This window comes from Phyllobates terribilis, unplaced genomic scaffold, assembly GCF_046119375.1.
Source record: "Phyllobates terribilis strain yellow unplaced genomic scaffold, ASM4611937v1 Scaffold_116__1_contigs__length_5312468, whole genome shotgun sequence".
NCBI lineage: Eukaryota > Metazoa > Chordata > Amphibia > Anura > Dendrobatidae > Phyllobates > Phyllobates terribilis.
In genome coordinates, this window is record NW_027362876.1 from 2742205 (window position 1) to 2769883 (window position 27679).

General features: G+C 46.8%; 4 protein-coding genes and 1 pseudogene across 6 annotated transcripts in view; 1 reads left to right on the top strand and 4 right to left on the bottom strand.

The window, feature by feature from the left end:
* The window catches only part of LOC141201446 (uncharacterized), a 32066-nt gene extending 25580 nt beyond the window's left edge, over positions 1-6486 (bottom strand). The window contains exons 1-3 of the mRNA XM_073663438.1: positions 6475-6486; positions 4306-4399; positions 3847-3921 (exon numbers count right to left, since the gene is read on the bottom strand). Coding sequence (XP_073519539.1) covers positions 3847-3921; positions 4306-4399; positions 6475-6486 — 181 coding nt within the window. The remainder of the gene's footprint in view (positions 1-3846; positions 3922-4305; positions 4400-6474) is intronic.
* The window catches only part of LOC141201484 (gastrula zinc finger protein XlCGF66.1-like), a 306294-nt gene extending 279869 nt beyond the window's left edge, over positions 1-26425 (bottom strand). The window contains exon 1 of the mRNA XM_073663492.1: positions 26251-26425. The gene's annotated coding sequence lies outside the window, so the exon portion shown is untranslated. The remainder of the gene's footprint in view (positions 1-26250) is intronic.
* The window catches only part of LOC141201473 (uncharacterized), a 323215-nt gene that overhangs the window by 31656 nt on the left and 263880 nt on the right, over positions 1-27679 (top strand). The window lies entirely within an intron of this gene.
* The window catches only part of LOC141201447 (uncharacterized), a 93563-nt pseudogene continuing 68964 nt past the window's right edge, over positions 3081-27679 (bottom strand).
* Positions 4390-26447, bottom strand: LOC141201482 (gastrula zinc finger protein XlCGF53.1-like). 2 transcript variants are annotated; one of them, XM_073663489.1, is made up of 8 exons: positions 26335-26447; positions 25715-25816; positions 25406-25585; positions 25207-25330; positions 25026-25123; positions 24737-24827; positions 21173-21293; positions 4390-4527 (listed from the first exon to the last, which is right to left on the bottom strand). In XM_073663489.1, exons 2-7 carry the CDS (start codon positions 25790-25792, stop codon positions 21223-21225), a joined length of 642 nt encoding a protein of 213 aa, XP_073519590.1. In that variant the 5' UTR covers positions 25793-25816; positions 26335-26447; the 3' UTR covers positions 4390-4527; positions 21173-21222. The 2 variants fall into 2 exon arrangements, with proteins under 2 accessions (XP_073519590.1, XP_073519589.1); XM_073663488.1 differs by lacking the exon at positions 4390-4527 and having other exon boundaries at positions 21177-24534.

Genomic DNA, 27679 nt, shown 5'->3' on the forward strand with positions numbered 1-27679 from the left:
TCCCTGTAAAATCCTGTTCTTGACTCACTGGGGCTGTACTTCCACGTTGCCCGGGTCGATTAGCAGACCAATCATCAGCCAATCTGGCAGCCTCATCCAGGCTGAGTGATTTTCTATCTGCCACCCATTCTTTCAAATTACCTGGGAGCTTTGACATAAATTGTTCCAGCATGACTATATCCATTACATGTTCTGCTTCCCGAGCCCTCAGTCCTTCTATCCACCGAGTGCATGCCATACGTAGCGTGTTGGCAAACTCCCGATGTGTGTGTGCAGCGGGCTTGTCAGTCTCCCGAAACTTCCTCCGGTAGGTTTCCGGCGTGACCGCATACCTCTCTAGTAATGCACTGCGAATGGTAGAGTAACATCTCTGATCCCCAGAAGACAGGTTATTAAAAGCTTCTCTTGCTTTTCCGGTCAGGCCAACACTCAAAAATCTGGACCAGTCACTGACTGACACCTCATGCAGCAGGCAGAGGTTCTCAAATAACCGGAGATGTTCATCAATATCCGAGGTGTCCTCATTGAACTGTGGTATATCCCGGTACCTTAAAGATGTAGGCCCCTCTCTCCTGTTATCCACTGTCCTCTGCACTGGGGCGGGTGGGGGTATCGCTACATGCACACCCAGCAATTTGTTTAACACTGCCGCCCGCTCCATCTCCGTGGCCCGCTCTCCTAGCGCGTCCAGCATCCTCCTCAACTCAGTTGGTACATCCTCCGTCATCTCTTCTGCCAAGTCACCGCTCGGTAACTTTCCCTGGTATGCTCTCCAGAGATAGGTGATCCCACTGCTGCCACCACTTGTAAAGATGTGCGGTTGTGGGTTGTAAGTAATCACCTAAGCAGGTTATCGATGCAACAATATTTTATTAATTACATCCATGGTAATGCAGCAATTCCAAGTAAATGGCCAAAATACAGTTCTCTCAGTCCTTAAGTTCTCAACCTGGGATCAGTTGATAACTGAGCTCCAACACTCCATAAGCCATCCATCCATCAGCTCCACGTCCACAGCCATAGGTCCTATCCCTTCAGTGTCCTTCCATCAACTAACCCCCACTAACACATGTCTTTCCTCTACATCTCTGGGGTCAGCCCCCTCCCAACACAGAAGTGATCACCCTCCCACTCAAGCATTCACTGTAAGCCAAAAACAATGAAGAATATTCTAGAAGCCTTCATTTGAGAAAGGATGTAAGACCCCCTGTGATGACGGCTCCTCTGAGTCTCAATCCAAACTCAACTAATGAGACCATTGGCTGTTGAAACAATGGACTCCTGAGATAAAGATGTCCTGAGATACAGATTAGTGGAATGCTGGACATTTTACAAGTGAATCTAGTGTACACACTGACAAGTTAGCAGAACTATATAAAACATGACAAGTAAATCACTAATAAAACACAATAATAATATTAACAAAAATGGTGGTCCATTGCTGGAAAAAAGTATCATAGTCTTTAGAAAATGGGCAGCTCCTCACAATCATCATCATCATCATCCACCTCTTGTGACAGTAATTGCACTTTCCCACTGTTGCCTTCGTGTGACCGTGGCTGCGCCAATATTTGGGCCGCTACACGCGTTCTCCTCTTCACTCGCTTGAAGATGGCCGGGCAAGAGGCCCGAATCTACAAATGGAAAAGTGAACAGCTCTTCTGAGTGTCCAAGTGTGGGATCAGTTGTCTCCGGGCACTCGGCATGGTGAGACGAAGGAGATTCAGGGTGAGGAATATGCGATCCAGACTCACGGCTACTGAGACTTGACCGTGTGGAAGACAGGGTGGTGGTGGTGGCAAAGAGACTGGAAGCATTATCTGCTATCCAACCAATAACCTTTTGACACTGCTCTGGGTTCAATAGTGGTGTACTGTGATCGCCTAGTAATTGGGACAGGAAGGTCGAGCGACAAGATGTGGGTGTTTGTTGTGGCACAATTTCAGCTTGCCCACGGCCACGTCCTCTGAATGCACCATCACCATTACGTCCACTTCCCCGTCCCTTGCCACACACCTTGCCCATTTTAAATGGAGGACAATATTTTCCACATTCACGAGAAATGGCTGATTTTGGAACGCAGTTATATGTGATATGTCTGACAAAATAGCAGGCCTGTAATTTACTAATATTATTCTACACAGAGACCGACTGGGAATAGCTTGACTGAAACACTGCAACAAAATGAAAATGGAAGAAATGGCTAATTTTGGAACACTGTTATAGGTGATATGTCTGACAGAGAACCACGGTTTTAAATAGCAGGCCTGTAATTTACTAATTCTAGTGTGAATAGCTTGACCGACACACTGCAACTTAATGGAAAAGGAGGCCAATATTTTCCACGTTCAGTTCAAATTTCTGGATTTTTATTGCTGAAATATGAAACAGATCTGGCTGTATTCTGCAGTGTTACCAAGCAAATGGAGCAGAAAAATGGTGTACTCTGGATTGCTTTTTAAGCAAATAACCAGGATTAAGATAAAAAAAAAAATTGCCCTTGCCCCTGATATCTGGGGTTATGTCTACAACTATCTGTAATTTTTACAGAAGCAGCAGACAGGACGTTCAATGGACCCTCATGCGCTATATGCACTGCAGTCTGCCACATACACTGCCTGCCTGCCTAACTCCTGCCTAGTACTGATTATATGCAGCTGGATTAGTCCTCAGAAGGACTGTTAGTTCAGTTGGATATATACTGTATATATGTTCTGGAATACCTATACTAACTATAAACAAGCAAATCTCTCCCTGTTTTAATTATATTAAAACAGTAAAACTACTGAGTACCGTGTTGGCAATATGACGGCCATATTGCTTCTATGGAATGTTCCTTGGAAAAAATATGACCCACATCAGAAATGAGGACAAAAACTGGATTAGAATCAAATATTATAAGCCGTCTCCATCTTACCTCAGCAGAAAGGGGAAGTGAGGGGTCTGATGAGATCCATTATAACATCTCTTCTACCATCTATCAAGATCAGGTCAAGAAGAACCACATGCGTATGGTCGTTCAGTACCACAACCTTTTCGGTGGCATCTTCCCCGCAAAGAAATCTCATGGTCCAGTCATGTAAGGTTTATTCATTCTTTTTATTAGACTGTTTTTTTTATGTATGACTTTTTGTAATTGCTCGATTTGTAACTTTTTAAGCACTGTACTACTTTTGGATATTAAATCTAACATTTAATATGTTTGTTTTTCGTTGCTTTAACGTACCCACAATCTCGAGAGAGAAAATAGCTTGGTTGTGTTACTAGGTAGCCAGAGTGAAAGTAGTGAACTGCTCAGGAACTTGGGAAAGCTGGATGTGCATATGTCCCAGTGTGTTGCCAAGTAAAGGCGACTTGCTGGCGTTGTAAAACCGTGACTGGTGGCAGTGGATGGTGCCTAAGGCAGTAGCCGTGGGTAAGCTGCTGCTTCTCCACGCCCTGGCACCTCACAAACAAGCAGTGTCCCAGTCCATATGTAATGTGCTGTGAAGTTTGCTTTGCAATAAGTTGTAGGCCAGAGGCTTCCGCTGTACCCACGTCCTTAGGTCCAGGATTGGTGGCAGCGTTAGTGGTTTTCATGACACGGACTAATGGAAAATTCGCTCATCTCTATTTCCTAATCATCATTTAGTGCTGAAAATTGTTTCTCTTTCTCTTCTAAAACTGTGAATTTAAGTTGACTGTAACTGTTGGATTTTTTTTCTTGTAAAATTTGTCAAAATTATTTTAATAAACAAGGAAATGACTATATCGCTGCATGAGTTTTTAGATGATGAAGAAGATATGATTCCCGGGAATAATATTTCCCACATTCTAGACATGAATATGGCTTCTCCCCTGTGTGACTTCTGTAATGTGTATGTAAATTTGACTTGCGGTTAAAACATTTCCCACATTCTGAACATGAATATGGCTTCGCCCCTGTGTGAATTCATTGATGCAAAAGGAAATATGATTTCTGGTTGAAACATTTCCCACATTCTAGACATGAATATGGCTTCTCCCCTGTGTGACTTCTGTAATGTGTATGTAAATTTGACTTCTGTTTAAAACATTTCCCACATTCTGAACATGAATATGGCTTCTCCCCTGTGTGAATTCTTTGATGTCTAAGCAAATTTGACGTTTGGTAAAAACATTTCCCACATTCTGGACATGAATATGGCTTCTCCCCTGTGTGAATTATTTGATGTTTAAGAAGGTCTTGTCTCTGGATAAAACATTTCCCACATTCTGAACATGAAAACGGCTTTTCTCCTGTGTGAGTTCTCTGATGTGTCAGCAATTTAGATTTATATTCAAAACATTTCCCACATTCTGAACAGGATAATGGTTTCTTCCCTCTGGGAATTATTTGATGTTCGACATCCCTTCTCTGGCTTTCATTTTGCTTAACAGTCTGTGATGAATCCAAAGAGATGACGGATTGAAAAGGCTCAGATGATTGATTTCTGCTCTGAAGGGCTGGAGGTATAGCTGGAATAATGGCACGCTTTTCATGGGTATCTGGTTTGACTCCACAGTCATCTACCAAGAATAAAACTGATTTTATTATTTTTCAATATCAATGCCTTATATTTTATAACATTTCTCTATACATAATTCCATACAAATCAAAGTATAATGAAATTATGACCTAAGACAGTGGTGAGCCATCTGTTCACAAATCCCATGGTACTGAACCCCTAATATACAATCGACAAACATAATACATACAGGCAGAAACGTTTGAGGTGATAAAGGGAGGATTAAAAATAAGCTTTATTACATTACAATCTAAAGCAACAGAGAAAAATACACGCCATAAAAACATGTAAGATGGGGTATTCACATCTCTGAGAAACTATCCCAATATGAAGTAGGTGTAATAATAATAATATAAGCAAATATCTCCAATTAGAAATGTAGTATAGTTCTTCTGATTCGCTATGTCACTTACTCCATGTTCAGGGCATTGCAGTAGATTAAGTATCCATGGTTACTACCACTCCTATAGTGACAGTTAGTTGCTAGTAGTCATAACCATGGATACCTAAGCTACTGAAATGCCCTGCACATGGGGTAAGGGACATAGAAAATCAGGAGAACTATACCACATTTCTAATGGGAGGTATTTGCTATTATTATTATTATTACTACTACTACACCTACTATATTTTGGGGTAGAATTTTGGAGGTGAGAATACCCCTTTAAGGCTGCATGCTTAGGATTTATCCGGGGCTCATCCAGATGCCCTATTCTATTGTCTTTTTGTGATTACATTTATCCCTCTTAAATGACTTTTTGTATTTTTATGTGTTCTCAATTGCGTTCTAATAAATTGTATTTTTAATCTCTATATTGTCTCACATTTCTCCATATACAATCATAGTCGAAAGTGTTGGCGCCCTTGAAAATATTCCAGAAAATGAAGTATATCTCCTGTTTTGTTATACACTCGCTTATTTCTGTTGTGGGTACTGGAACAACACAAAAATAAAAAGAGAGAAAAAAAAAGTCCAAAAATAGGCCAGACAAAATTGTTGGCACCTTGCCAAAATACTCTTTCGGCCATGACTGTATGTATTATATAAGACTGTGATGTTAACAGCAGACGCTAAAGTAGGGTCTAATGGATTGCGCTGGTGGAGATGCTGCACTAAATCCACAGGGTCACATAGTTCATTGTGTATGCGCCAAATTAACGAAACTGTTATTAGTAATTTTTAGTTAAGCTGTTACCTGGTTTTGACTAGATTATTACCTGACCCTACTTCTAACTAGAGATGAGCAAACCTTTCAAGGTTCGGTTCAGATCGGAGAATGTCCCGATGCTCGCCGAACAGGAAAAGTGGCATCAGTTGACCCAGAATACAAATAGTATAATTGCACAGCATGGATGCATGGGGCAGGGCTTAGGACAGGGCTTGGAGCAGCATTTCTAGCTTAAACATTGATCAGTAACACATGGATGAGTGACAGGTGTAGGCCTGGTGCTCAGAGCCCTCCTGCTACAGGCAACACACATGAAGTAGACCCAACCACAAGTCTCCACATTTCTAAAAATTATTGCCATACACCACTAAAGTGGCATCAATTTCACCATAGTAGAAATAGTATAATGGGGCTCTGACACCCCTTCCACTACAGGCAACCCAGCAGACGGAGACCCAACTTGGAGTCTCCACATTTCAAAAAATTGTTAGTAACATCAGCAGCAGTAGCAACAAAAGGCATGACAAATGCGTCACAGGCTGCAATAATGCGAGATCAATGCAGCACACTAAAAACTACACCATTGCCTAGCCTGCACAGTCTGCGATTGGGGTGCAAAAGTCATTGGAGATCTATGACTTGTTCATCTTGATGAAGGTTAGGGGGTGTGGATTGTGGACACAGTGGAGCCGTCACCACAGTATGGATAAACATGTTACCATTATGGATTATGTCGTTTGGATTTACACTTTCTTAAAATTACTGCTGCTACTGGATACCTGGGCTTTCATCGTTGTATCTGCCGTCTAGAGGATCATGGACTGTGGCTACTGACTATACTGGCTGGAGATACGAAATCTGTGGGCCAACCAAAAGTTGGGAGACAGTGAGTATGGCGTTATACAAAGCCAGTGGAACTACTGAACCTAGATTGGGAATTTAAGGACTGAGAGAACTGTATTTTGGTCATTTACCTGGAATTGCTTTATTACCATGGCTGTGATCAATAAAATATTGTTGCACCGTTAGCCTGCCTAGGTGATTACTTACAACCCATAACCTCAGATCTTTACAGGGGGTTACACTTTCATGGGAAAGCCAGCTGCACTTATCCGTCATGACTAGTGTTGAGCCACCCCCGTAGTGTTCGAGTTCGGTTCGGTTCGGTTCGTCGAACACCGTTAAAACCAATGGCAGGCAAACAAAAACACATAGAAACACATAGAAAACACCTTCAAAGGTGTCCAAAAGCTGACAAACTGCTCAGAAGACACAACTAACACATGGAAAAGTGACAAGTACATATAGTCATGCGAAAAGAAAAGAGGTGGAGGAGTAAAAGGAGGGGGAGACACAGATATAGGCATGTCATGCCCTTCTAAAATCCAAAAAGTGAGAAGCCGACACGGCCAGTCCGCTCCTGCCCGTGCCACCTCCGTGTCGCCGGGTTTGTGCCAGAGCCGCGGTGAACCCTGACGGCCAGCCCCCCTCTCCCAATACTGGTGCCTGTCCGCTGGTGGGTCGAGCGAGCCCCCTTGTGGTGGAGGCAGCTCTAAGCTTTTTAATTTAAATTGTCTCTCTAATTTGAATGAATACACTTTAAATCCATTTACAAGGATCTATTGGAGGGCAAGTCTCATGCCAGCAGCCGCGGTAATTCCAGCTCCAGTAGCGTCCACTAAAGCTGCTGCAGTTAAAAAGCTTTTATAAGGATCGAGCTCGGCTGTCCACCGCAAGGCATCCTACTGCCAGTCCCAGCCCCTATGCCTTGGGGTGCCTCCTGATGCTCTTCACTAAGTATCCCATGGTCCCGAAGCATTTCCTTTGAAAAAATGAAGTGTCCAAACTACAGGTGGTGTAGCTTGCTTAACAGCCGGGATAATCCGCTGACTAGCAGACACTGCTACTAGGCACAAAGTATTTCCTGGGCTAGATGCAGTTAAAAATTTGTAATTAGATACTCTCGTTGGATGCTGAGAAAGCATTCCATAGAGTCTCCTGGCACGCCATATATGATTCTCTTAAAAAGCTTGGGGTAGGGGTCTAGGGGACCCTTTTATAGCCAAAATCACGGCCCTGTATCACAATACGTCACCTAGGCTGAAGATAAATGGAACTGTAGCACCCTGAGGGCTCGGTTGCTACAGAGGTATTGCACCTCACCCAGAGGTGTGATATCTCACTCTCAGGTAAGGATGGAGTGTGGATCAGGACCCGACACCTGCATGCATTACACCACATTGCCGTGGGGCAGGGCGACCAATATGCCTCTGAGATGGGCACGACAGTCCCTGTCCCTGGCTGGAGTGGGGGGAGGGAACACTGAGGAAGGGGAACCCTGTAGTGCAGGAGCAGGGAGGAAGCAGTTCCTGGGTGCATTGAGAAGGGAGTATAAAAGGTGGGCACCATCTTAGTTCAGTGCAGAGAAGTCTGAGCAGAAGTGGCAGGGAGCAGGGGCTCTGCATGAGCTCTGCTCCGGAGGCGGGCCTAGTAACAGAGGCCCAGGCCTGGAAGAGGGAGAAGGAAGGAAGAGGAGTGGAGAAGGCTCCAGGAACGAGGAATGAAGGGATCCCAGGGGTGCGGACGGGCGAGTCGCCACCGCACGCCCGAATCCACCTGCGTGGAGGGGTCAGGCCAAAGGGGGAGACCGGTCCCCGAAACTAGTGGAGGCAGGAAACGACCCTCAGCTAGAAACCAGAGGCTGTGACATTTTATGTGGCGCAGCCCCTCGCTACACCCGCTAGGAAGGCACCACATAGGGTCAGGGAAACTGGCGCCAAGTTTACCAAGAGGAGGCCCGAGGCAGCCGGACAGAAGGGTTGGTAAGAAAGGCCAGACAAAGGACACACAAAGGGGGTCCTGTGAAGCGCCCCAAAGTTATCTGGGAGTTGTCTGAGCCCCTCACCTGGTGAGCACAGTACGACGTGGGCAGCCGTTACCTGCAGACGTGGTCTGGATAATAAGAACTGTGAGTAAAGGCCCTGGACTGCATCACTGACTCCGTGTCGTTACTGCTGTTGCCCTTCACCATCACCCCCATCCTCCGCATACACTGCCCTGAGGCTATACTCCTCCCGTGGGGAGTTATGCTACGCTCTGCTGCACCCACAACACCAGCCTCAGCGGTCTGCCCTGCAGCGGCGGTTCACTCTGACCGCAATCCACGGGTGGCGTAGTCGGACATTTAAACATCAAAACCACATAAATAGTTCCGCCACTGGCTTGACCACCCTGAGCCACGGAACCGGGTCGCCGCCACGAAGACTACAACCACCAGCATCCACCAAAAAGGGTCCGGCTCCGGGTGTCCCAAGGCCCAGGGGGTGCATCAGAACATTTTCATCACCTTTCACAATCACCAATGGGACAAGGCAGGGATGTCCTCTGTCCCCTCTCTTATACATCCTAGTGACGGAGCACCTGCTCTCATCAATTCGCCATAACCCCAATATTAGGTGGATTGAGGTGGGAGGCACCGAGTACAAGTGCTCTCTATTTGCTGATGATGTCCTAGTATATATCACTCAATCACATATATCCATCCATGCTGTTATGGCTGAAATAGATCACTTTGTTACATGGTCAAATTTTAAAATCAATGCAGCGAAGTCTGAGGCCCTCGATGTCTTCCTCCCCAAATCCATATAGGATTCCATCCAGTCCAACTTTCCCTTTGCCTGGCCCTCACAGGGTATCAAATACTTAGGAATTCCTATTCATAGAGACCTCTCCCATCTATGTTATCTTAATTTTGGGCCCTTTATTGAACAACTCCATACAGACCACGGTTGGCAAGTTATTACTGTAAGATTCACTACGTGAACCACTGGTGTTTTGTGGAAAAGCACATGTACACTGTGTTCCAAATTATTATGCAAAAAGTCTTTAGGAGTGATAAGGGAAGAATTTGTTTGTTTGTCAGTTAAACTCATTGATGGTGATGTGTGTCAGGGCTCTTTATATCACTGTAAGCAATTGCAGACACCTGTGCTAATTAGTTTGGCAGGTGTGTCCAATGAAAGGCAAGACTACTTAAGAAGGCTGTCTCACATTATTAAGCAGCCTACATTTTCTGCCAAAATGGGAAAGAAAAAGGATGTGTCGGCTGCTGAGAAGCAACAAATTGTGGAGTTTTTAGGTCAAGGCATGACTACAATCAACATTGTGCGATGATCAGGATGAAGTGTCTTGGCAATCAAGAAGTATGTAGCTGATTCACAGTACACACGTGTGCGTGCTGATAAGGGCAAATTGAGGAGTCTTTCCTACAGGCAATTACGTCAGGTTAAAAGAGCAGCGGCAAAAAAGCCTTGTCATAGCAGCAGACAAGTTTTTGAAGCTGCTGGTGCCTCCAACGTCCCCTGAACAACAAGATGCAGGGTCCTTCAGAGGTTTGCAGCTGTGCATACGCCATCCTGTCGACCTCCTCTATCCACTTCACACAAGCAGAAACGGCTCCAGTGGGCCAAACATTACATGAAGACTGATTTCAAAACTGTTTTGTTCACGGATGAGTGCCGTGCAGCGCTCGATGGTCCAGATGGATGGAGTGGAGGATGGCTGGTTGATGGACACCCCACGCAAACACGGCTACAGCGCCAACAAGGAGGAGGTGGAGTAATGTTTTGGGCTGGAATCATGGGGAGAGAGATTGTCGGCCCCTTTAGGATCCCTGAAGGCGCTAAAGATGAACTCCATAATGTATGTGGATTTTCTCAAACAGCACTTCCTGCCATGGTTCAAGAAGAAGAACCGTGTATTTCACAGCAAGATCATTTTTTTGCATGATAATGCACCATCTCATGCTGCACATAAAACATCTGCATCTCTGGCTGATATGGGCATAAAAGGGGACAAACTTATGGTGTGACCCCCATGCTCCCCTGACCTCTACCCCATTCAGAACCTCTGGAGCATCATCAAAAGGAGTGTCTATGATGGCGGGAGGCAGTTCACATCTAAGCAACAGCTCTGGGAGGGTATTCTGTCCTCATGCAAAACAATTGAAGCAGAAACCATCCAAAACCTGACAAATTCAATGGACGAGAGAGTTCAGAAGCTCCTTTCGAACAAGGGGTCCTATGTGAAAATGTAACATCACCTAGAATAAAGTTTTGAGTTGAAAACTGTTTGATTTCAGTTTCTAATAACCTGCTAATGCTTATAATTGCAAAAATGACCATTTTTTTGGTCTTTATTAAAATGAAAAGGTTGATCGAAAAGTTTGGGGGATCTAAGAGTGTGGCAACCCAGTAGTCATGATTACTTCGAATTCTGACAATATGAGGGTCATGTTGCAGGTAGTGCAGCAAGAAGGCACTCATGTGTGTTGCGCATCCAGGAGCACCAAGTCCCTGTTGTGTTGGTGGCGAGGTAACAATCATGCTTCCTTCCTCTGTCCTCTCCCCCCAACCTCGCACAACAGAAATGTGATCAAGGTCTCCTTCATCTGATGAGTCTTCCATCAGTTCGTCCTCCACTTCTTCCTGGGCTCCTGCACCTTCCTCACTAGTTTGGCTGCTACCATGCGCCCCGGTAAAACCATCTCCCCCACCCTCACATGCCTGCCACCTTGGTGCTGCCGACCGTCTGGACCTTGCAGATGTTAGCCCTTCCGCATACAACTCCTCCTCCTCTACTTCCTCCACCTCCTCTTGTGCCACCACTTGACTCCGAATTCTGTTTAACATGTGCTCCAGCATGTAAATCACCGGAATAGTCATGCTGATAATGGCATCGTCAGCACTAAACATCTTCGTCGCCATTTCAAAACTGTGCAGAAGGGTGCATAGGTCCCTGATCTGAGACCACTCCTCCAGCGTGATTTGCCCCACCTCTGGATCTCGTTGGCCCAGGCTATACGTCAGAACGTATTGCACCAGGGCTTGTCGGTGCTGCCACAGTCGCTGCAACATGTGCAGAGTTGAATTCCACCGGGTAGGCACATCGCATTTTAGCCGGTGAAGTGGCAGGCCCAACGACTTCTGTAGAGATGTAAGTCGCTGAGCTGCGGGATGCGAACGGCGGAAGTGAGCACACAGCGACCGTGCCCTCTGCAGAAGGCCATCTAGTCTGGGATAGTGGGCTAAAAATTGCCGGACAACCAGGTTCAACACGTGAGCCATACAAGGCACATGTGTGACATTGCCCCGGCGAAGGGCCGCACCCAGGTTTGCAGCATTGTCGCACACGGCCTTCCCTGGTTTCAGGTCCAGTGGAGACAACCATTCATGAAATTGGTTCTCCAGAGCTGACCACAACTCCTCAGCTGTGTGACTCACATTTCCCAGACATTTCAAAGTAAAAACCGCCTGATGACGTTGAGCCCTACTGCCAGCATAGTAAGGAGGTGTGCAGGATCCCTTCTGCGCAGTTAGAAAGCTTGTGGCATGACCAGACAGGCTTTGGGTGCAGGTGGAAGACCGAGAGGAGGTTGAGGAGGCAGAAGCAGTGGAGGAACTTTGACATAAAGAGGATTGACGCACAACTCGTGGGGACGGCAAGACTTGGACAGCAGCCCCTTGTCCTGCTGTCACCATAGTTACCCAGTGCCCAGTCAGCGACATGTAACGCCCCTGTCCATGCCTACTCGTCCAAGTGTCTGTGGTGAAATGCACCCTGTCACACACAGAGTTTCTCAAAGAAGCGGTGATGTTGTGTGCGACATGCTGGTGGAGCGCAGGCACACCTTTCTTTGAGAAGTAGTGCCGACTGGGCATCTGGTACTGGGGCACTGCGACGGACATAAGGTCTCGAAAATCCTCTGTGTCCACCAGGCGGAAAGGCAGCATTTCTGTAGCCAAGAGCTTGCAGATGGTGAAATTCAACCTCTTAGCTTTCTCATGGCTAGGAGGAAATGGTCTTTTACTTGTCCACATCTGAGGGACCGAGGGCTGGCTATTGTGCTTAGACGGGGTTGATAAGGGTGTCCCCGGCAAACTGCCGGTCTGTGAGGAAGATGCAGGCGGACATGTTAGGTTGCCTTGATCCAAAGGTGGTGCTATCGATGTCGGACAGCGCTCAACACCAGCTGGTGTTACCACCTGCAAAGAAAATGATGACCTGCCAATCATGCTGGCTGTTGCGGGTAAAGAGGTGGCAGGTCTGCGCCCCAAAACAGGTGTGACTGCTGTCCCCCCAGTCACAGAGGATGAAGAGGCCGCGGATGCACAAGATATGGCAGACGGTGGTTGGCCCGGCCGGCTAGGCCGCATTGTAGCACACTGAGCTTCCCACTGCAACTTATGCTTCATGTCCATGTGCCGGTTCATGCATGAAGTACTCAAACTATGTATTTTTTGGCCTCTACTTAGCTTTTGCTGACAAATGTTACAGATAACACGAGTTGGGTCATCTTTATCGATCTGAAAAAATACCCAGGCTATGCAAGGCTTAGCACCCATGCGACCTGAAGAGCCACCACGACTTGTGGTGAGAGGCAGAGTTGTGTTTGAGGATGCAGTTGTTGACGTGCTTCCAGTACTACGTCTCTGTCCAGGAAGGCGCAACCTGACCTCGTCGTCACTAGCATCTTCCTCCACCTCCTCTGCTGACCTCATCTCTTGGCTGACTGTGGGTTGACAGTAAGTGGGATCTCCAACCTCATCATCCTGTGCGTTATCACACCCGTCGTCCTCAGAGCCAACCTGTTCCTGCCCTGACAAAAAACTAAAGTTGTCGCTCCAATCAGGTATTTGAGTCTCATCATCGTCTTCCTCATTGTCTCCACCAACAGGAGTTACAGTTTGGGAATGAGGGTCTACATTATGGTCAGAACCTTCTACGTCTGGTCCTGGATCCGACTCATAAAGATTCTGGGCATCAGTGCAGATCATTTCCTCGTCTGGATTCACAGAAGCGCTGGAGTCGACCTCTGATTCCCAGGCTATAGTATGAGTAAACAGCTCTGCAGACTCAACCATCTGTTCTACCTCATACTCAGACGGGCAGCTGGAGATTTGGGAGCTGTGAGGAAGCAAGTGCGATTGGGGTGACACCTTTGAGGACTGGAGTATTTGTGATGTTGAAGTTGATGTGGAGGTGAGCCCACTTAAAGGAGCACTTGATATCCGTTGAAGCACCTGCTGTTTTTGTGCCTCATCTGGAATTTGTAGCGATTGGCGTGGCCGTAAGAAAGGGATCTTATCACATTGTCCGCTAAAAGAAGTAGACATTTTAGTTTGGCTGGAAGATGGTCTTTCTTCTGCAGATGTTACTGTTGCTTTAACACCTACCCCACGGACACAACCTTTTTTCCCCTTCCCAACACGCCTATTCCCCTTTCCACCAGCAGCAGGCCTTTTTCCACTCATTTTGGTGGTTAACTAATTCACAACTCTGGAGTTGTTTGCACAAAAAAACAATAGATGGGAACCGAGCAGAGCTGAGTGGCCAAACTGTGGTATTAGGCCAAAACTATTGTCTGGGTTAGATGCAGAAAAAAATTATATTCAATTTGCAACCTGATGGAGGTCAGTATAGATGGACTAATAGAGAAAGTCCCACACACTGCTAGAAGGCCAAATATTTTTTCAGATGCAGACAAAAAATTATATTCAGTTTGCAACCTGATGGAGGTCAGTATAGATGGACTAATAGAGAAAGTCCCACACACTGCTAGAAGGCCAAATATTTTTTCAGAGCTAGATGCAGACAAAAAATAATTTTGAATTTGCAACCTGATGGAGGTCAGTATAGATGGACTAATAGAGAAAGTCCCACACACTGCTAGAAGGCCAAATATTTTTTCAGAGCTAGATGCAGAAAAAAATTATATTCAGTTTGCAACCTGATGGAGGTCAGTATAGATGGATTAATAGAACAAGTCCCACACACTGCTAGAAGGCCAAATATTTTTTCAGAGCTAGATGCAGACAAAAAAATATTTTTAATTTGCAGCCTGATTGAGGTCAGTATAGATGGACTAATAGAGATAGTCCCACACACTGCTAGAAGGCCAAATATTTTTTCAGAGCTAGATGCAGACAAAAAATTATTTTGAATTTGCAACCTGATGGAGGTCAGTATAGATGGACTAATAGAGAAAGTCCCACACACTGCTAGAAGGCCAAATATTTTTTCAGAGCTAGATGCAGATAAAAATTATTTTGAATTTGCAACCTGATGGAGGTCAGTATAGATGGACTAATAGAGAAAGTCCCACACACTGCTAGAAGGCCAAATATTTTTTCAGAGCTAGATGCAGAAAAAAATTATATTCAATTTGCAACCTGATGGAGGTCAGAATAGATGGACTAATAGAATGATGCTATGCCCAAAAGATTTTACTTCACTAGGTGCAGTAAAAAAATTGGTATTCTATACACAGGTGGTATATCTTGCAACACAGATAGGCTACTCCACTGACTAACACACTCTGCAATAGGCCAAAAAGGATTAGCTTTGCTAGATTCAGCCAAATGCTGTGAAAAAAACTTGCACAGCACTGGCACAGACCTGCCTGGCAAAAACTGATAGGAACTGATGTAACCTAGTCCTGAAAAGGACTGCAATTACAATTAGTCTTTACTCCCACAATCTATCTATTTAAGAGCACAGACCTGCCTGATAAAAGTCGTAGGAAATGCTGTAACCTAGTCCTTAAAAGGACTGCAATCACAACTATTCCCTACTCCCAAGCTATCTGTAGATTTGTGCGAAAATTGGCTTGAAATTAACAAGGTATAGCGCACACAGCAACAGCGGTGCCGTCTAACACGCAGCTGCAGCAGTGAGAAAATGGTGGCGACGGGGAAAATGACTTGGTCTTATAGGGCAAGGACATGTGACATACACTGCCAATGACACATGCCCTTGCTTGTGTGAAAAAAAGCACTTCGCTCCGTGTGTGAGCTGCTGATAGGCTGACAGATTGCACCTCCCCACTGTAAATGCGGGAAAGAGAAAAAAAAATGGAGATCTTCATTATTCCTGCAGAGATCCATCCCCTGCCCCTCCCCCCACCCCGCTGTACACTCAAACTGCGTATTAACATTAATTTTCATCATTACTGAGAAAAAATCCAGTTATGATTTTGGTGCACGAACAGTTATCGAACATAACCTCGAACAGCCGAATTTTTCTCAAATCGTTCGTGTTCGCCGAACGGCTCGAACACTGCCCAAAACAGCTCGAATTTGAGATTGGCGAACAGTTCGAGTCGAACAACGCTCATCTCTAGTCATGACACCAGCAGCAGCGCTGAAGACACGTTCTGAGAGAACGCTGGCTGCCGGGCATGACAAAACCTCCAAGGCGTGACAAGTGAACTCAGGCCACTCTTCCATTTTTGAAGACCAAAATGCAAAAGGGTCCAATCCCCTCTTATGGCATTGATATTGAGCTTGAGATACTCCTGCACCATCCTCTCCAGTTGTTCATTATGCGTCAGACTTGTACTCTGTTCTGCTGGTGAACAAACTGGTCTAAAAAATGTGTGAAACAACTCACAGAAATTGCCTGTGCCACTTACCCCTGCTGCTGCTAATGTTTTTGCGTTGACAACTTGACGTTCCCAGGATTGGAAGTCTAGAACTGCGATGCACATTGTGTGCCTCACTGCTGTCTTGGGGAAAAGCACTCTTAAGATGGTCTACAAGTGTGTTTCGATACTCCAGCATGCAGGTGTCCCTTTCTAGAGGAAAAAGCATCTGGCAAAATTTACTCTTGTATTGTGAATCTAACGGAGTGGCAATGTCAGGATTTCTGTTGCCCTTCTACAGTTTGACCACTAGTGGCCGTTATTGTTCACTTTAATATTGTGTTCACTCCTTACCACAGGAGACTGCTGTTGTGTTCTGCAATTGCCCTTTACCAAGATGGCAGATTCTGAATCTATGGAATCCATCTTGTTTCCTGTTTGGGCCTATTTAAAGCCACATGGATCTCTCACTCATTGCTTGAGTAGTGTGTCTAGTTGTTAGCCTAGTTTCAGTCTCCAGCTCTGGAACATTCTTACCCAGACTGTTCTATTCACCCTGGATTGTATCCTGCAAACTTCTTGCTATTTCCAAGAACTTTTACTACCACTTGCTTGCTGTTCCTGCTGGTGCTCCTTTGGCCACTGGTTTCCAACAGTACTACGCCAGTATCGTAACAAGCAACCCAGTAGTCAGCATTATTTCTAATCCTAACAATACGGCCATCATGTTGCAGATAGTACAGCAAGAAAGCGCTCATGTGTCGGGCGCTTCCATGAGGTCCAAGTCCATGATGTGTTGCTTCCTCTGTCCCCTCCCACCAACCATGGACAACAGAGGGGGGGGGGGGGATCATTATCCTCTTCATCTCCTGACTGTTGCGTTCCCATCACCATTTCCTCGTCGTCCTCCTCCATTTGTTCGCCGGTTCCTGCACCTTCACTAACAGTTTGTCTGGTATCATGAGACCCCTCGATCACTGTAATCCACCCTTCCATGGCACCAGCCTGTGCAACGACAGTTCGGAACTTAGAAATATTGTTATCCTTTACGCATCCTCCTCTTCCTCTGGGACCACCACCTCCTCCTGCAGACTATTCAATGTGTGCTTCAGCATGTAGATGACCAGAATAGTGATACTGATGACGGCATACTCAGCGCTAACCATTTCGAAACTATGCAGAAGGGTGCAGAGGTCCTTCATCTGTGCCAACTCCCCAAGCGTGATTCGCACCACGTCCGTACTGCGTTGGCCCAGGCTATGCAAAATTACATACTTCGCCAAGGCTTGTCGCAACATGTGCAGAGTGTAATTCCATCATATTGGCACATTGCATATCAACCGGTTAACCAGTAAGCCGAAAGACCTCTGTAATGATGTAAGTCGATGACCCGTGGGGTGCGAACTGCAAAAGTGAGAACACATTGACGTGCTTTCTGCAGCAGCACATCTAGGCTGGGATATTGGAGAAGAAATTGCTTTACCACCAGGTTGAGGACATGAGCCATGCACGGCCTATGTGTGAAGTTGCACCAGCGTAGGGCCGCCACCAGGTTCACACAGTTATCACACACGGCCTTTCCTGGCTCCAAGGTCAGTGGAGACAGCGATTGCTCAAACTAGGCCTGGATAGCTGTCCACAACTCTTGAGCTGTGTGACTGTGGTCTCCAAGGCATATAAATTTAAACACTGCCTGACTGGGGTTAGCCCTGGCTGCGCAGTACGCAGTTGAGGGTATTCTCGGTCCACTGTTGGAACGCGGGTCTCATTAAGGCATAGGTTTAAGGCACAGGTGAAGGCCCTAAAGGAGATGGAGGAGGGAGAAGCAGTGTTACATGCAGAGGTTTGTCCCGCAAACCTTGGGAATTCCAAGACTTGTAGAGCAAACCCTTCCCCGCCTGCCCCCACAGCCACCAGAGTCACTAGTGCCCAGTCAGCAAGATGTAACGCCCCTGGCCATGCTTGCTCGTCCAGGCGTCTGTGGTGAAATGTACCCTGGCAGACATAGATTTTTTTCAAGGAACCGGTGATGTATGCATCATGCTTTTGTAGCACAGGCACAGCTTTCTTAGAGTAGTAATGGTGATTGGGCAGCTGGTACTGGGGGGACTGCGATGGCCATCAGATTTCGGAAACAGTCTGTATCCACCAGTAAGAAAGGCAGCATTTCCGTAGCCAACAGATTGGAGATGGTGAAGTTCAAGCTCTTAGCTTTGGCATGTGTAGGAGGAAACAATCTTTTACCTGACTACAACTGCGGGACCGAGGACTGGCTGCTGTGCTGAGAGGGTGGTGTAGGGTGAACACGACAAACTGCTGGACTGTGAGTGAGGTACAGGCAGAGATGTTACGGTGAATTGAGAAGGATGTGGTGTGCTTGGTGTCTGAGATCGGTGAAAAACAGCAGGCACGTCCACTTCCGTAACAGCTGACGGGCACTCACTCACCCCGACTGTACCGGATAAACAAGTGGAGGTTCTGCGGCCGGAGACTTGTGTGAGAACACTTGCCACGGTGATGGAGGAGGAAGAAACAGCAGATGTGGTTGATGGGGCGGCCGGTGGTTGGCGAGGCCCGCTAGTCCGCATTTTAGCATAGTGAGATTCTAACTAACGCATGTTGATCGCGCATGTGCCAGTTCATACATATATTCAGCTCTGGTTCAGGATAGCACGCATGCTGGGTCACACGTGCAACAGACTTTAAGTGCAATAGCTTAAAGTGCTTTTAATAAGCAGTTATACAACAGCAGTTAGACAGGGCAGGAGACCGGTAAGGTGCATGAGATATTCATACATACATGCTGCTTCTTGATCAGTTGTATTGCATTATGCATTCGTCATAGCAATCTGCTTCTTACTTGTTTTAACCTCTGCTTTCTCACATCTCACCCGCCCTTTAAACACATTCTGTGCACTCTCTGCATATCAACTCCTCCTCTCTCCCCTCTACCATGTATAACACTGAGGCTCTACTGACCTTTCTCACCCACTCCAAACCATCCACTATCTCCATACCTCCATACAGCACTCAAAACGTTCATACAAATCATTGCACCACCTTCGCTCTTTTCTCCCTCTACTAGTCGCTGGCGACATCTCCCCCAATCTTGGGCCTCCCTCCACTAGCATACACCACTCTCCTCCAGCTGCCTATAGAAACCCTGCTAACCTTATTAACATTCAGTGCATGCCCTCTTCTATTGCTTTCCACTGTGTTCTCTGGAATGCACAGTCTGTGTGTAACAAACTAACTTACACTCACAATTTTTTCCTCTCTAATTCCCTTAACCTTCTGGCTATTACTGAAACCTGGATCCAGCATTCAGACACCACCGCAGCTGCTGCTCTCTCATTTGGTTGGCTGAAATTTTCACATACCGCCAGACCTGAGAATAGACAGGGTGGAGGTGTTGGTCTGATTTCACCACAATGTGCTTTCCCGGTCATCCCCCCAGTTCCCTCACTTATGTTTCCTTCCTTTGAAGTGCACACCATCAGACTCTTCAAACCCTTCTCCCTGCGAGTGGCGGTTGTGTATTGCTCTCCAGGCTCCTCCCGCCATTTCCTAGATCACTTTGCCACCTGGCTTCCTCACTTTCTATCCTGTGACATCCTCACCATCATCATGGGAGATTTAATATCCCCATCAATGATCCCCTCTCCCAATCTGCCTCTCATCTACTTTCTCTAACCTCCTCATTCGGCCTCTCACAATTACCTAATTCTCCTACGCATGAAGACAGAAATACTCTGGACCTGGTCTTCTCCCGTCTCTGCTCGCTGCATGACTTTAATAACTCCCCTCTCCCGCTCTCGGACCACAACCTTCTTTCCTTCTCTGTCAAGAACTGTCTCCTCACCCGGGACACCCCCACTTACCACACTTATAGGAATACACGTACCATTAATACCCAGCAGCTTATGGACAATCTCCACACATCTTTAGCCCCCATCTCCTCCCTCTCCTGCCCGGACTTAGCATTGTCACACTACAATAATACACTGAAGAGCGCCCTAGATGAAGCAGCACCTTCTACACACAGAAAGACCCAACACAGACAAAGGCAGCCCTGGCACACAATGCAAACACACTTTCTTCAGCGTTGCTCAAGGTGTGCTGAGCGTCAGTGGAGAAAATCTTTTAGCAGAGGACTTCATCCACTATAAATTCATGCTCAAAACCTATAACTCTGCCCTTCTTCTGGCCAAACAATCCTACTTCACCACCCTCATCACTTCACTGTCCAACAATCCAAAACGACTTTTTGAAACCTTAAACTCCCTGCTGAAACCTAAAGCACAAGCCCCCACCACCAACCTCAGCAGTGAAGATCTGGCCATTTATTTCCTAGAAAAAAATCAACCACATCCATCAGGACATCTCAGCCCAATCTCCTCAGTGCCTGGTTCCCCTTCCCTGCCGCACTTCAAGCTCACTAGCCATCTTTGAGCCTGTTACAGAAGAAGAATCCCTGCCGCACTTCAAGCTCACTAGCCATCTTTGAGCCTGTTACAGAAGAAGAAGTTACCCAGCTCCTCACTTCTTCTCGACCTACAACCTGCAACAGTGACTCCATTCCTTCACATCTCCTGCAGTCTCTCTCACCGGTGGTCACCACTCACCTGACTAAAATATTTAACCTCTCTCTTTCTTCAGGTATTTTTCCCTCCTCATTTAAACATGCCATCATAACCCCTTTACTTAAAAAGCCATACCTGGACCAGAACTGCGCTGCTAACTACAGACCTGTCTCTAATCTTCCTTTCATCTCTAAACTCCTGGAACGCTTGGTTCACTCCCGTCTAATCCGCTATCTCTCAGATAACTCTCTCCTCGACCCTCGTAAATCTGGTTTACGCTCCTTACACTCCACTGAAACTGCCCTAACTAAAGTCTCTAATGATCTACTAACAGCTAAATCCAAAGGTCACTGTTTCCTGCTGATTCTCCTGGATCTCTCTGCTGCATTTGACACTGTGAATCACCAGCTCCTCCTCAACATGCTCCACTCTATTGGCCTCAAGGACACCGTTCTCTCCTGGTTCTCCTCCTACCTCTTTGACCATTCCTTCACGGTATCTTTTGCCGGCTCCTCTTCCTCTCCTCATCCCCTTACTATCGGGGTCCCGCAGGGCTCAGTCCTAGGCCCCCTCCTCTTCTCTCTATACACTGCCCCTATTGAAAAAACAATCAGCAGATTTGGGTTCCAGTATCATCTCTATGCTGACGAAACCTAACTATACACCTCTTCACCTGACATCACCCATACCCTAATACAAAATACCAAGGATTGTCTGTCCACTGTCTCTAACATCATGTCCTCCCTCTATCTTAAACTGAATCTCTCTAAAACTGAACTTCTTGTGTTTATCCCCTCTACTAACCTACCTATACCTAACATTGAAATTACCTTGGAGGGTTCAACCATAACTCCCAAGCAGCACGCCTGCGGTCTTGGGGTCATATTCGACACTATCCTTTCCTTTACTCCCCATATCCGATCACTCACTTGATCTTGTCACCTGCATCTTAAAAACATCTCCAGAATCCGACCTTTTCTCACCTTTCAAACTGCTAAAACTCTGTCACTCTTATTCACTCTCGTCTGGACCACTGCAACACCTCTTCTGATCGGTCTCCCTCTTACCAAACTTTCTCCTCTCCAATCCGTCCTGAATGCGGCAGCCAGGGTCGTATTTCTGTCGAGCCTCTTCACCGATGCCTCCATCTTGTGCCAGTTTTTACACTGGTTGCCCATCCGCTACAGGGTCCAATATAAACTCATCGCTCTCACCCACAAAGCTCTCCACAGTTCTGCACCGCCTTATATCTCCTCTCTCATCTCTGCCTATCGCCCTACACGTGCCCTCCATTCTACAAATGACCTAAGACTAACATCCCTCATAATCCGAACCTCCCACCTAAGTCTCCAAGACTTCTTTTGCGCTGCACCAGTCCTCTGGAATGCACTACCCCAGGCGATCCGACTGATGCCTAGCCCCCATGTCTTCAAGCGCGCTTTAAAAACCCATCTATTTAAACAAGCCCACCACCTTAACTACTCAGTAAACTAACTTTCCCCTGTTCCCTCCTTCTAAATATTTTTCAGAATCTGCTCCCTACTCGGTACTTGAGTATTGAACTTAAACATACTGGCATGACCGGATCATACAGCTTTATATGAAAATCCCTATTTATTATAATTGACAGACCTGAAATAAGAAGCACTTTTCACATATTGTGTCTGCCCATTTCCTTGTAGAATGTAGGCTTGCGAGCAGGGACCTCACTCCTAATGTAATTGTTTAAACTGTCTTAAATTGTATTGAATTTATGGTCTGTACATGTCCCCGCTTAATTGTAAAGTGTTGGCGCTATATAAATAAAAATTATTAAATTATTATTATTATAGTAGTCAAATTATTGGAATTTTTGCCTCAACTGAATTGTTTTTTTACAAAGTTGGCAGATAACGTGAGTTTGGTCATCCTTTGAGGTCTCAAAAAAGGCCCAGGATAGGCAACCCTTGCTGCCCCTGCAAACTGCAGACCCGCGACCACTGCTGGCCACAGCCAGAGCTGTGGCTGAGGATGCAGTGTTTGTCGTGATTGCACCACTCCGTGTCTGTGCCTGAAGCTGCAAGGTAATCTCCTCGTCTTCCTCCTCCTCCTCCATCATCTCTGCTGAACTACTCAGCTGTGTGCCTCTGGGTTTACACCAATTAGGATCTAGAACCTCATCATTATCCATTCTATTCTCCCACTCCTTGCCCCGAGAGTCACCCTCCTCTTCTTCCTGCCCTGACAGCACAGTACAGTCCGTACTCATCAGGATCACCTCCACCCCCAGGGGTTAACGTCTGGTGACGAGGGCCTGGATTCTGCTTGGACCCTACTTCGTTCGGCCCCGGATCCAACTGAAAAATAATTTGGGCATCAGTGCAGATGCTTTCCTCCTCTTGAGTCTGTAAACCTTTGGAGCAGACCTCTGATGCCCATGGAATTGAATGTGTGAACAGCTCTGCAGACTCACCCATCTGTGGTTTCGGACAGTCAGTTGGACGGTTGAAGAGTTGTGACGTGGAGGGAAACAAGGATAATTGGGGTGCCATCTCTGAGGATTGTACTGTGTGTGATGTTAAGGTGGAGGAAGAGGACACTTGATGCAGTGCTTGCCATCTATTGGAGGACATGCTCTTTCTGGCCTGGTCTACAAGGCGCATTGCTGTGCGACTGCCAAAGAAAGGGAGTGGAGTAGTCCGTCCAGTAACAGAAGTTGTCAGTTGTCTTTGGATACACATACACCTCGAACACCAAGCCTATTCCCCCTTCCACCACGACCTTGCTTTCCCCACTCATGTTGGATGTACCCTTCCCCTCTTTTAACCAGCTGTTTCACAACCCTAGACCCAGACCTGTCAGTCACCTGTCACTAAAATAACAATCAGTATTTATTTGCTGAGATAGTGTGGCTAGACCACAGAATTAGCACAAATGATTTAAATGCTGAAATGTGGACTGCTGTCTGGACCACACAATTAGCACAAAGGATTTAGAAGCGGAAATGTGGACTGCTGGCTGGACCACACAATTAGCACAAAGGATTGATCTGCTGAACTGTGAACTGTTGGTCGGACCACACAACTAGCACAAAGGATTGATCTGCTGGAAGGTCGATTTGACACAAGATCCTATCTATCTGAACTAGCTGACAAAAAACCGCCTAGCTAACGAAATGACTACTTCCAGCAGCAGCCTCACTATGCTGTTACACTGACAAAATAGCGCCAAAGCCACATGTCTGCTTTTTATATGGTGAGGGACATGTGGCTTCGGCAGCCAATGACACAAGCCCATGTTTCTGGACGTTGTGGATGGTTTCTGCACCCTGATTGGCTGCTGGAATCTCCACACATTAAGTTAATAAACAACAAAAAAAATGGATAACAGTCTGCCGCTCCTCTCCCCTCATCAAACATGTCATCCCCACACATCATACAGAACCACTATCCTAGACAAAGTCCTAACAAAAGCATTAGTGGAAACTCTATCATTTACCAAACTTTGGCCGAATTTTGCCGATTTTGAGGAAAATGCGCGGGGGTCTGACCACAAATCTGAATGTGCCATGTTCGTGTCGACTTTGAGATTGGCGGACGTTTTCCGAACAAGTTCACGCATCTTTACTTATAAACCCTTTCCTGATCGGACTACATACTTCTTCTTGACCTCAAAACGGTTTGGCTTTTCACTTGACTGCTCTTCAGGGACGTGTACTGCTGCTAGATATTGACCTTGGCTTCTCCAGCTTAGATATCCACCTGCCTGACTTCTGTGTGTGACCCGGCTCTCTTCTTGACATTCAGCTGTAATCTGGCAACTCACAACTATATTACAATTGGAGACATGGCGCCTTTCTGCAGCAAATAAAATTACATTTAACCACTGAAACTTTGCTACCAAAATGCGTTAATCAAAGAAGGTGTAAAAAAAAAGCTTTTTTGTTATGCATCAAATCTATCTGCAAGTAAAATGCACGTCAATTAATTGTGTGATCAAACTCATAATATAATGACCACAGGATCTGTGACTTCTCTGCATTTAGTGGTCACTACTCACCTGGGTGGTCATATGTAGGAATCTCCTCTTTACACCACTCATCATCCCTCACATATGTCTCTGTGGTATTAGTATGGGTCAGATCTTCACCCTGAAACAAATATTGTAAAAGTCACAGACAGAAGGAGAAGTCCCATCTATGATCAGCTCTAATCCTGCCATCTCCACCGTTCTCATTACACAAGTATAAACCATATAATACTAGTGGATAAAACAAGACTGAGCACAAGACCTTCACAGCCGTCTACACATCATAGGGGAGATCTCATGACATCTTATCTCCATCTACCTGATGATCCTGAAGAAAATTGGGATCTTCTTGTTTACAGTCCTGTGGAAGAAGAGGACAGGGACATCTCTCTGGTGTTGTCCTCTTACTGGATAGATCTGGAGGAAACACATACAGGGACTGAATTCATTCTTTACATACAGATAATTATAGGTTGTGTGTATTTAGTCCTGTCTATTACCTGGTGATGTGAGGAGCTGGGGAACCTCCATCATGACGTCCTTGTACAGATCTTTGTGTCCTTCTAAATACTCCCACTCCTCCATGGAGAAATAGACGGCGACATCCTGACACCTTATAGGAACCTGACACATACAATGATACAGTCATCCCCCCCGATCCCTTCATAGCATTACTGTATAATGTCCCAGCAGTGTCACCTCTCCAGTCAGCAGCTCAATCATCTTGTAGGTGAGTTCTAGGATCTTCTGGTCATTCATGTCCTCATTTATCAGGGGGTGAGGTGGAGGCCTTGTGATTGGGCTCAGGGGTCTTCCCCATCCCTCAGACACAGGGTCCTGACAGCGCTCACTAGAGGTCTTCTTCACTACTGTGTAATCCTGGTTATGGAGAGACACATTAATAAATCTCACTCCAGACATTTCCAGAGTCCTCACCTCTCCAGTTCTGTCCATCTGTTATTCCCATAGATAAGAATGATGTAATGTGACGTCATCAGAATCTCTCACCTCTCCAGTAAGCCGGAAGAGGATCTCTAGGGTGAGGTGTAATATCCTCTCCGCCATCTTCTTCTTGTCCTTATCCATCCACTAAGGTTAAAGGTAAATTTTCTAGAAGATGGAAGATAATGATGTAAAAACAACTCGCTGTTCACATGTTCAGTTTTTTCAACTTCTTTTAACCCCTTCAGGTTTCTAAAACAGTTAGAAGAAGTGACCTGAAACAGCAGATAAGACCCCAAAGTCCTGTCAGGCCACGCTCTGCTCTGAGGCTGGAGACATGTGTTATAGTGGGGTCACAGGACTCCGTCTGTTATTAGGGAGATTCTCACTTCTGGGCGATTTCACAACAAACTCATTTCTTCACATTAACGAGAAAAGGAAAAGGATCATTCACTAATGGCCTCAATGTGCTGCGTGTGATCCAGGGAGCGGCTGCTGGAGACGTCTGGAGGATCCTTCATTACATGAAGAACACGAGCAGAAGACGACTTCCAAGAGACCAAAGCCGAATCCTGCTAGAGAGTAATGGAGACGGCACCGACCTCCACCTGCAGAGCCGCCACCACATACCTCCACCTGCAGAGCCGCCACCACATACCTCCACCTGCAGAGCCGCCACCACATACCTCCACCTGCAGAGCCGCCACCACATACCTCCACCTGCAGAGCCGCCACCACATATATGGCTGCTCTGTGGGCACAGGACCTGTGATGAGGTCACAGGAGGGGAGGAGTCAGGGGTCACATGATCAGGGGCCTCAGTGGATGCAGGACTCTGCTGTGCTGGTTGTCATGGTGCTGGATGAGCTGAAGTTTATGTGTGGGGTCAGGAGGGGTTTACAGTGTGGATGTAGCAGAGCCGCGTGTGTACGAGGTGTACGGAGCGGAGCCGTGTGTGTACGAGGTGTACGGAGCAGAGCCGCGTGTGTACGAGGTGTACGGAGCGGAGCCGCGCGTGTACGAGGTGTACGGAGCAGAGCCGCGTGTGTACGAGGTGTACGGAGCAGAGCCGTGTGTGTACGAGGTGTACGGAGCGGAGCCGCGCGTGTACGAGGTGTACGGAGCAGAGCCGCATGTGTACGAGGTGTACGGAGCAGAGCCGCGTGTGTACGAGGTGTACGGAGCAGAGCCGCGTGCGTACGAGGTGTACGGAGCGGAGCCGTGTGTGTACAAGGTGTACAGAGCGGAGCCGTGTGTGTACGAGGTGTACGGAGCGGAGCCACGTGTGTACGAGGTGAACGGAGTGGAGCCGCGTGTGTACGAGGTGTACGGAGCGGAGCTGTGTGTGTACGAGGTGTGCGGAGCGGAGCTGCGTGTGTACGAGGCATACGGAGCGGAGCCATGTGTGTACGAGGCGTACGGAGCGGAGCCATGTGTGTACAAGGTGTACAGAGCGGAGCCGTGTGTGTACGAGGTGTACAGAGCGGAGCCGTGTGTGTACGAGGTGTACAGAGCGGAGCCGTGTGTGTACGAGGTGTACAGAGCGGAGCCGTGTGTGTACGAGGTGTACAGAGCGGAGCCGTGTGTGTATGACTCGCCCCCTGGGCCGTGGGGCACTCGGATCCGGGCAACAGGGGGAACGGTGGGAGTAGTAGTGGAAACCCGGTTCCGTGGCTCAGGGTGGTCAGGCCAGTGGTAGTCCGTTATGTGCTGATGTTTATGTCCGACTACGCCACCCGTGGATTTGCGGTTATTAGGAACCGCCGCTGCATGCAGACCGCTGGGGCTGATGAGGTGTGCAGCTATGGTAGTGTGACTCCCCACGGGAAGAGTGCGGCCCCAGGGCAGTATAGTGGATGGTGGGAGTGATGGTAGTGAGAGTCCCAGTGCTGATAGTGCTGGAGGAACAAGGAGCACACAGACAACAGGTTGCAGTCCAGGGTCTTTACTAAACAGGTAAACTGACCCACAAACAGTCCCGGCTAGGAGGGGACCTGGATGTCTGAGAGCAACGGGGAAATTGGCCCTGGT